The 10240-nt window shown below is 39.5% G+C and overlaps 1 protein-coding gene across 1 annotated transcript; it reads right to left on the bottom strand.

Moving 5' to 3' along the window:
- Positions 1-3571: 3571 nt before the first annotated feature.
- Positions 3572-9213, bottom strand: LOC148322979 (uncharacterized). Its single transcript, XM_088315998.1, has 6 exons — positions 8971-9213; positions 7119-7532; positions 6898-7043; positions 5747-5915; positions 5498-5660; positions 3572-4435 (listed from the first exon to the last, which is right to left on the bottom strand). Exons 2-6 carry the CDS (start codon positions 7422-7424, stop codon positions 4128-4130), a joined length of 1092 nt encoding a protein of 363 aa, XP_088172124.1. The 5' UTR covers positions 7425-7532; positions 8971-9213; the 3' UTR covers positions 3572-4127.
- Between the last annotated feature and the right edge of the window lie 1027 nt (positions 9214-10240).

Here is a 10240-nt window from a genome sequence, read left to right as displayed (position 1 = left end):
GTGTGGCAAACTTCAAACTGCAACATGTTATGGAACTAGTCCGAGTCGGTCACCTTTGAACTGTCGGCGCCACAGCCACTCTATGCACACTATGACAGCTCTTGGAACAGTCGTTACACTGCATTGTCATCTCCTCTGCTCAGCAGTAGCACGGTCTGTCCTGTGTTGGCCAATCCCGACCGTTTGCAACTTGTCATGCTCCTTCATACAAGGTAGATCAAATCCTACTTCTGTGTAATGTTGTGATGCCATAAATTGTATTTGTTTTTTTTTATGCATAAAGGGAAATTTTTCTAAAAATTACAAAATTGGACATACGTGTTTTGCACAGGATAGCGACAATAAGGGCACACAGAGATGGACATCAATTCACACTCGCACCAACACATTTATAACTGACTCCACACTGTTGTCTGCCTGAGTCAGGCAAAGATGCCACAACACCAGTTGGGAACAACAACCGTTTGGCTTGTGTACGTCGGAACCTTTTTTCCCCATTCCATGAGTACTATCTCTTGTCTTTTGATTCCCCAAAAGTAGAATGTTTTATTGAGTTTCCTTTTGTTGAAAATTTAATGGTCAGTCATAGCCTTGTTTTGAACTCAAATTAAACAGGAAAATAAAGAAAATTGAAATTGTCTCAAAAATAAATAAATAAAAAAAATATTTTTTTTATGTATAATTCTTATAACATTTACCTCCCCAAAAAATTAAGGTCGTTTGAATAAATCCCCTTGAACCAGATATATAATCTTTAAATATTAGGAACAAAAGACTGAACATTGTGAACAAGATTAATATTGAGAACTCACTTTTGCAGTTTCACTTGAGCTTCAATGAGACACTTGAGCTGAAATGAGGCGGTTGAGATTTTGGAACGGCTGTGCCACTGGTGATCTGGGAAATAAATGTTTCAATGTTTCCACGTAACCCCTGCAATGTCCTCAAATATCCCAAGGCACCTTTTAACACGATTCTTTTTTTATTCATGATATAAATTTCACAGGACTGCCTGTTCAATGTGTGGACCGTAATTCCGTTAACTCCTCTCCACCAGGGATGGAGAAAAAGAAAGCAAAAACAGGGAAAAGCATCCTAGCCAGCCCTGCTAATCATATCATGTTATAATTAATACGGTCATGACATAAAATAACAAAGAAAGCATTTGATAGGCTATAATATGATGTTGAAGAAGCACAAAACAGTGCCAGATTTTTCCGAGTGGAGCAGCCAAAGGCAACTCATTTATTTCCCAGTTTTAATCTGGCTCAAAAACACAGTGAATAAAGACCTTATTTCATGTTAAAAAGTGTCAGGTTATGGTGACGTGGAGGCTGACGAAGAGGAGGACCCAAAACTGCAGGGAAGCGAGGCAGGTAAAACGTAAACGGTATTTAATCAAAAAGAAACATAAAAGTACAAATCAAATGGGAGCAAGAAAATGCAAGGACTTGACTTAACTGAAAATGAAAGCGCGACAGGCAGGAGGAAAAACAGACATCTGACAAGAAGGGCTGACAAGGACCATCCACCAAGAAGAAGTGAAAGAAAACAGGGAACTGAATACAAACAAATTGACGAGACAATGAGGAGCACCTGGACAAGACACAAAGAGTTGGAAGGACCTGATTGGTTAACACTGGGGTTTAGGTAGACAAACACAGGTGGACACAATGAACATGAAGAGACACACCAAACACAAGGAAAAAACATGAAACTAAAAACTAAACCAAAAACCACAAATATAGATCTTCATATATATTTTTTATATATATAATTTTCAGGTCATTTATTTTGGTTTAAAAGCATAGTGAAGAGGGGGAACTTGTTTTTTGCCCCACGTATATACACAGGCAATTGACACACATAATGGCCGTAAGAGGTGCTGTACCAAGAAAAGAAGAAGATAAATCATGTTTTTGTTGAGAAAGAAATGTCCACCCAAATCTTTCTTTTTCCTTTCCGTAAAACTGATAATTTTTTTTTTTCAAACTTTCTGCAGGGGCACTTTTGAGTGAGAAATGACCCAGAATGGCTGACTAACTATTGAAGTCCATGAATGGGACTGGCATTAGATTCACATATTCGCAGATTTTTTTTTTTCAATACAAGCCCACTCACAATCAAGTACCCTTGAAGCTAACTGTACACGCAACACACACACACACACACGCACACCCCCCCACGCACACGCACACACACACACACACAAGTCCTCATGTCACGCAGTGACAGCTGAGTACATTTAGTGCTAAATAACACGACATTTGCATCCCTCTAACCCTTCCCCCCTCTTTGAGTAACTAGCACTAAATCGGTCTCTAATCCTTGTTGTAACAGTCTGTTCGTTTTTTCTCCCAAATGAGAGATGGAGAGGTCGCCTACGTCTCCATTTGGGACACAAGTCCATGCATGGCTGCGGAAATTTTGGGACACGATGTCATGAACATGAAATCAGTTTTGTTTGTTTGGACCGTTAGCTTCACTGGCGACCGTATGCACAACAACAAATGATATAAGAGGAAAGACAGGATGAAAACGGCGGTAATCTCATCTGTTGAATGATCTCTGCCTTCCTAATGCAGGAAAGACAAACACACACACACACACACAAACAGAGAGATTCAAACAATCTTCATTGCATCTGTTTTTCTCCATGATATAAATCTTGTTCTCTTTGCGACATAAAGTACTAATCCTTGCGTGGTCTGCAAACTGCCTAACAAAATTGTGAAATTATGTTTTTTTTCCCCAACGAAACAATCATGATTTTTTTTTCTTTTTTATATATGCTTGCCATAATCCCTCCAGGAGAAATTCAACAAATCTCTGCAGGCATACAATCTATACTTTATTGAAATCCTATTTTTTACATGAAGTAAATCAGATTAGACGGTATTTAAATAAAAACAAAGTCCAGAGTTTAAATCATTTATTTCCCAAAGTCAACTGGGATAGGCTCCAACTCACCTGTGACCACAATGAGAACAAGGAGATTTTTTTCTTTTGTCTGAATGAATTTGAAGTAAAACAGCAAAGATGATTTCAGTGATGGCTTAGTCGTACATCTGCCTGACTTCAGTGCATGCAGCGTGGGTTCAATTCCCAACTAGGTGATAGCGTGAATTTGAGTGTGAATGTTTGTCCGCCTCTACATGTTCCATGCAGCTGACTGGAAACCAGTTCAGGGTGTAGTGAATCTTTTTTCTGGAGTCATTTGCAATTGGATCTGGCATCATTTGACCCTGAAAAGTGCTTTGGATAAAGAATGAACAATAAAGATGTGTTTGGGCTATTGATTCTCTCTCTTTATTGGAATTGCTTTCACAAAAATACAACATAGAAATTATTTATTTTTTACTGTGTGTCTAATTTTCAGTCGCTTGACTCACAAGAGGCTTATAGAAATAGAATAGAATAGAAATCCCTTTATTGTCATTGGGATTTCTATTGGCTCGTTGTGGTGGATCCACTTGTTATTTCAAAACAAATGCCTGTTAAAAAAAAGAAATTAAATTCTTTTTAATGTCAGTGCACCACTTAAAAATTAATCTCATTTTAAAGGCATCCATTTTCCTTTTTTTTTTTTTTTTTACAGCAAATGTCTATGAAATGTGAAGAAAAATAATTGTGTATTCATTCTCCTTAGGAAAGTGCAGCTTTTCACACCCTCTGAAATGCACGCTTGTTTGGGAAGTGCACTAGCGGTGGACAACAAATTAGTTATTTTATTTGTTTATTTATTTATTTTTTAAATCCCAAATTCGAAATAAATGAGTTAACGGCTGTGCCGTTTATGTTATGAAATAATGTTGGATTGTATCTCAGGAGAAAATTGAATACACAGCAAATTTTGTATAATTTTCCTTATGAAAAATACATAAATTGAGTTTGTTAATGAAAAATGGACCATCCCTGGCAGATGATCCCTTTAAATCTCAGCCCGGGCCTTTTCTTGCTTGGTGTTTGCGTGATCTCCCTGTGCGTGTGTCAGTTTTGTATGTTTTTTTACCCCCATAGATGATAGAATCTAAATTTTGTATTGGTGAGAGTGATTGGGGACCACTCCAGGGAGTACCCTGTCTCTCACTTATGTAAACTGGGATATGCTCCAGCTCACCCTACTCTCAAGATGGGGGACTGTGGGTTTGGTTTTGGGATTCAGTGTCCCAGTTCTTGCCGTGGTTCCTCTTCCTGTTCCGTTCTGCCATTACTACGGCCGCCACCACCGTGACCAGCACGGTGATGGTGATGACGAGTACAGTGGCAGTCTCTGCGATGCACAGCTGGCTGTCTACCCAAGCCAGGGAAGCCCCGGCAAGCTGCGGCGGCTGGTGACAGGTCACGTTGCGGTAGTCGTCAATGTGGAGATGGCGAACGTGAAGAATTTTGCTGAAGACGCGGTGCAGATCACAGTCGCAAGTCCAAGGATTTCCTGGAGAAAAGACGGCAAACTCATTAAGACGGGAAGTGTGTCCCTTGCAACTTGTGGGGGATAACCTCAGAAGGGAATAGCTAAAATCTGCGAGTAACCGATGTTCTACTCCCTGACGCTGGCTAAGAATGTTTCTAAACATGAGTGCACATAAGTGGTGCGCAGGTGCGCATTTGCACTGAAAATATCAAAGTGCGCAACAGAGCATTTTATATTTGACTTGTCCTTCATTATCGTTTCAGGGCGTTATCTAGTTTAGCATGTTTGCGAATTTGGCAGACCATGTTGCTTCTCGCCAGGTGTTCTGACGAACCGAGGGAGTTTTCATGTCCCTGTCAGGCGCACCTAACAATGTGGTGACAAAGTAGATTGGAATTAAGTACAGCTAAAAGCAGGTCTACATTGTGGCGCTGGCACAAATGGTGTATGGTGAGTGGTGGATGTCTTTTTATTTCATTCATTCATTGAATCATTGTTGGAATCACTCAATTCATTGAACAGATTATTACTATGGACATCTTAAATATATTGTCACCAGGACAAATGGTTAGGGGGTAGAAGACAGTCAACTTAATATCATCTGCATATGCCCCTTCCCTGCCAACCATAACACCAAAAGAAAAAACTCGTCTTGCCGCAATTTGTTTCCAGAATGGTCAGTGAAGTCACTAAATCCGATGATGATATCTCTAAATTGGCAATACTGAAGACACGTCACTGCTGGTTTGCTTTCACTGTCAAAATATAAGCAGCACATACTTTTACATTTGAATTTGACCTCATAAAGCTGCGAAGGAGTGAGAATGGGCCAGATGTGGCCAGCGTGTTTTAGGTCGCCCTGGTTTGCACTTTAAGCCTTTAAGTTCATCCATGAAAAAAAAAAAAAAGAGCAAACAACAACTTGCGCTCATTTGAGAACGACACCAAAATTCGATTAGGTAGAGAGTCTTTACTACCAGAGGATATCCTGATAATAATGCAAAATGTCTCAGATGAGTTTGAATCCATTTTTTTTTTCTATAAATAACATAAGAACGAGAATTAGTAGTGAGAGCTTCCAACCTGCTAGCTGGATGTGTGTTGCTGTTGTGTGCAGACTGAGGAAGGTTTTGAATTTCAAGTGATGTAGGTTGTTTCCCTCCAGAGCAAGAACTGCCAGGCTATAGAGAGGTGCCAGAGCCTTCGTGTCGATCAGGGAAATGTTGTTGTGGCTCAGCTGGAGCACCTACACGCACACACAGACAGACAGACAAACCATACTTATGTAACAAGGCTTCCCTACAGAATCATCCGGTAGGCTTTCATTTTTACCTCCAGTCCAGGCAGCATATCAAGGCTTCCTTGGAGCACGACAGCCAGTCTGTTGTTGTGCATGTAGAGCTGCCGCAGTCTTGAGAGGCCCCTGAACACACCAGGGCCCACTGACACAAGATGGTTATGACTGAGGTCCAATTTCTCAACGTTGTCCAGGTACTCAAAGCTGAGGTGGGAACAGAAGGAAACATGAGGAATGTAACACAGACACTACGTTCAGATGATGGAAATGTTCAGTCATATGATGACAAGTGGGCAACATGAATCTTGCACCTTTAGTCACTGCAAGTATGTATATCTAAGAGTTCCTGTTACTTTGGCATGAAACATGTCTGATAAAATTTGTAGCAGCTTCAGAAACTCAGAATCTATGAACAAGGACTTTTACTGTTAGTGTCATCCAAGTACAATTACACTGATATGCCTTGTGAGGACAATAACAATTAATATGTACTTTCCTTTTTTTTTATTTAAATTGACTCATCTGCCCATCCATTAATTTTTTTGTGTACTGCTCATCCTGACTGTCATAGGGCACAAATAGAGATTGACCACCATTCACATCATCGCCTGGGAACTGAACCAACGCTGCCTAAATCAGTCAGACAAGTTGATCGTTACATGATCTTTGACATATTTTGATTCCATTTAACCATTTTCTGCCTTATCCCCACGAGAGTGGCAGGTGAGACAATCCCAGCAGACTTTGAGCTTGAGGCAGGGTATATCCGAGACTAGATCCAGGACCGTGATCTAGTCCTAAACCCAAGTCCTTACAAATCAGCTAATGCTGCCCCGGCATGTTTTTATTTGTTTAATATGTTTAAATTTCAAAAACATATATAGTTGTGGAGATACAGATTGCAGCATGATTATAATAACAACATAACTGGAGACAGGTGGTGCATGGGCCTAGAAGAATATGTCAAATGATGGTGAGAGTCTAAATAAGGGCGCAGATAAAGGAAAATATATCCATCAATGAGACTTATGGAATCTATAGAACACTCCATTCTCCCAAATCATCATCCTCAGTGAATCAGGATCCAGCCTGCTGCCTCAAAAAGTAGATCTGACGATGGTCTAAAACTTTGAAAAACTACAGTTTAATTCTGAAAGGAGGGTATATGGATTTAAATGAGCAGCACCTGAATGCAGACAGATGATATAAGTTGTTGTGCTCCAGTCGCAGCTCCCTGAGTGCAGACAGGCTCACTGAGAAGTCAGCAGGGAGACTTGTTAGCTGATTCCCACTCAGATCCAGCTTCTCCAGGTAAGACAGAGAAAAGAATGCCTGTGGAGCCGAAAAAGGTAAATAAAATATCCGCCTCTCTCTCATATCTCTATATTACCGACACTCCATTACGACCTGTGGTTGAAGGGTCTGTATCTGGCTGTTGGCCAGCACCAGCACGCGTAAAGACCACAGACCAGTGAAGGCTCTGGTACAAATTTCACTCAGGTTGTTTCCTCCCATCTCCAGGAGCCAGGTGCCATGTGGGAGCCCCCTGGGCACGTGTTCGAGTCCACGCTCACGGCAGTCCACCAGGTCAGTGTGCTCGTAACAAAGACAATGGCGGGGACATAACCGTGTGCATGTCACCGAGGGGAAAAAGAAGGATGTTGAACCAAAAGCTAGAACGACTAAAAGAAGTCTGATATGGAGGAGACGCATGCTTCATTGGAGAGATGAAGAACTTTTGGATGAGTAGAGGAGTGTTGACGAGTGGTGGTTACATTCTGCACTTGGCTTCGCCACCTCTCAAAGTCAGCACTGTGGCACCTAAGGAAAGTCAACGTTATTGGACTGTTGCATCATACAAGCTATTGTCACACACATGTACAGTGAACTTGTCGTCTGACAGACTACTTCAATGAGCCCTTTGAACAAATGGTTGTATTTCTATCAGATAGTAAATGATTCTTTCGAATCACTTGTTGTGTTTTGAATTTACTAATCAAGCAAGCGCAAGTAGAAATATATCAAGTCATCATATAACATCAACTCATGATAATTAAAAAAAAATTACAAAATTCAGTCAATGACATTGTAATTAAATACAAATTTGTTTGACTCAATTTGTGTTTTTTAAATAAAGTGGAGTTCATCATCAAATGGACACACAGTTGAACTTCAGCAACATTTGTTGCCGTTCCACTTGAATCCTTGCTGGTAGCATGCGCTAACACTCTTGCTAATTGTCAAAATATTTGATTGGTGAATACTACCTAACAACCACACCAATCTGAATTTGGATATAATGGCTTTTCTCATTTTTTTGGTCTTTCACACCCACATACACGATAATTATTACTTTCAGATGGCTAGTATATATATATATATATATATATATATATATATATATATATATATATATATATATATATATTAGTAGTAGAATTATTATTTTTATATTAGTTCCTTATATGTGTAATATGTTTTAGTCAAAATGGTTTGGAAATCATGTCGTGTTGGTTCGACTTGAGTTTTGTGTCTTGCAATTTCATAGTCCATATCTCACTGCTAGGCAAACGTTTGCAAGTGTGTGCATGTAGCGAATCTTGTTGTTTGGTGTTTGGGTTCATTCAAGATTGCACACGGTTGTAAAGACATCCGCCAGAAATTTTAATGCTCTTAGTTTTTCTTTTTGAATCGACAGTTTGAATGTTCGTAAAACTTATTTGTTTGTCAATCTCTGGCTAATGTCTTTAGAATTTCAAGTTCTACGTTGGGTCTTTGTCGACAAGTCATGAAAAAAAAGAAAAGGAAAAAAAAAACAGATTACAATCACCTTTTTGCTTGGTCTGGCCAGAAAAGCATTCTTAAATAATCACACTGACATTTAAAACCATGTCTCATAAATAACACACACACTTTTGGCACAGCTTTTGTCGTCTGAACGATCCTGCCATCTAAGTATAATTACATCATCATCATCATCATCATTTCAAGTGGAACAGCTCCCTGGCACACTGACAGAATACAAAGAAACCTTTCATTTTTCATTTTTCTATTGTTTGCTTGAAGGCTGAGGGACCTTCATAAGAATGTCCCACTCCAGTGGTAAACAAAGAACAAGCTCTTGTGAGTACATTTTTCATGTTGCTAAAACTCTCAAATGTCACTTTTTTAACACATCAAATTTAAGTGGCAGTTTTATCAAAATTAATTTCCGGCTAAAATCAGCCTTATTTATTACATTTTCAAGAAGTGAACTCACCATTCGTGCTGAAGAAGTCCATCCTGTTGCAGAAAACATTCCAGCAAGACAGTGAACGCGACCAAATGATGACCACGACGATGTTGATGATGGGAGAGACTTTGGTGCCGCCAGTGAGCTGTGTTAGTAATCTCTTAATCCGTTCCAATCACCAAATGTTTCCTCTCATCCACAAAACTGGCATCTCATCAGATGTTTTCATCCACCCTCTGTCCCTCCTATTTTCTCTTAATACCGCCGGGGGGCTGTGTGGTGTCTCCCCTTCCATCTGTTTCAGCGACTCTTGGATTATATAAAGACTGTTACATTGGAATTTGACTGGGAATATGCGAGTGGGTGTGTACTTTTGGGAAAATCACAAAATAAGATTAGATTTAAATATACAGGTTCTCATTGGCCACTTCATTAGGTATTCGTCTCAATCTCATTAGATCCCATGCATACAATAGTTTATCTCAGAGCCCCGCAGCATCCATCAGAAGTGGATGTCATTTGTGCCTAGTCTTTTTGTTATTGTTGAGTCATGACCAGCGACTTTAATCGAGGGAAGGGAGACCTGCAGGTCTGTTTTGTGGTCTTTGGAGATTTCATAAATGAGTTATCGCTGTGCTCTAAGGGTCATTTCTGTGGGCCAAATTTTCTCCATTTGCAGAAAATGAATCACTGTCATTCGCTTGCATCTGAAAGCCTTAGGTTGGAATTTCTTTGTAACCCTTTCCAGACTGATTGTTGTCAGTTACTTTATTTGTCATCTGTTTTTTTTTATTTCTTTGCATTATGGCATTGGTGCAGCTTTTTGAGATCTTTTAGCTGACTTCATTTTGTGGTGCGAATCAAGTGATTTCTTTAGTGAGTAGGTCTGGAGATAATCAGGCTTGTTGGGGGCAGTGAAAGTGAACTCAGTTTTCTCAAATAATACTAGCCCCCCCAAAAATTCCTGATTTACTAAGGGGGGCAAGTACTTGTTCACACAGGGCCAGATAGCTTTGAATATTTAACCCCCCCCGAAGCTACATTATTAAGGGCCCTAAAAAACTCAATCACAATTTAAAAACTGGATTTTATGTTTAATTTGGTCACATTTTTCAGATGTTTCTTTGTTTGTTGATTTTATACATCTAAGTGGGTACTGGGTAAAGAAAGAATTTGAGAAGAAGGCAAAGGCTTTATGATAAGTATTACATAAATATGTAATTATAATTAACTCCTTAATATTATGTAGTATTCTGGTCTGATGAATCACACAATTCCAGAAATATATTTTATTGAA

This window comes from Idiotropiscis lumnitzeri, chromosome 15 (assembly GCF_059441095.1).
Source record: "Idiotropiscis lumnitzeri isolate Australia: NSW breed Sydney's pygmy pipehorse chromosome 15, RoL_Ilum_1.0, whole genome shotgun sequence".
Lineage (NCBI taxonomy): Eukaryota > Metazoa > Chordata > Actinopteri > Syngnathiformes > Syngnathidae > Idiotropiscis > Idiotropiscis lumnitzeri.
This window is presented reverse-complemented; position numbering and strand designations above follow the sequence as displayed.

Coding starts and splice junctions, on each gene's coding strand:
- LOC148322979 (XM_088315998.1), bottom strand. CDS start 7,424: ATGCGTCTCCTCCATATCAGACTTCTTTTAGTCGTTCTAGCTTTTGGT. Junction 5,916..6,897: donor TATCATCTGTCTGCATTCAG/GTGCTGCTCATT, acceptor TTCCCACCTCAG/CTTTGAGTACCTGGACAACG. Junction 5,661..5,746: donor ATATGCTGCCTGGACTGGAG/GTAAAAATGAAA, acceptor GTGTGCGTGTAG/GTGCTCCAGCTGAGCCACAA.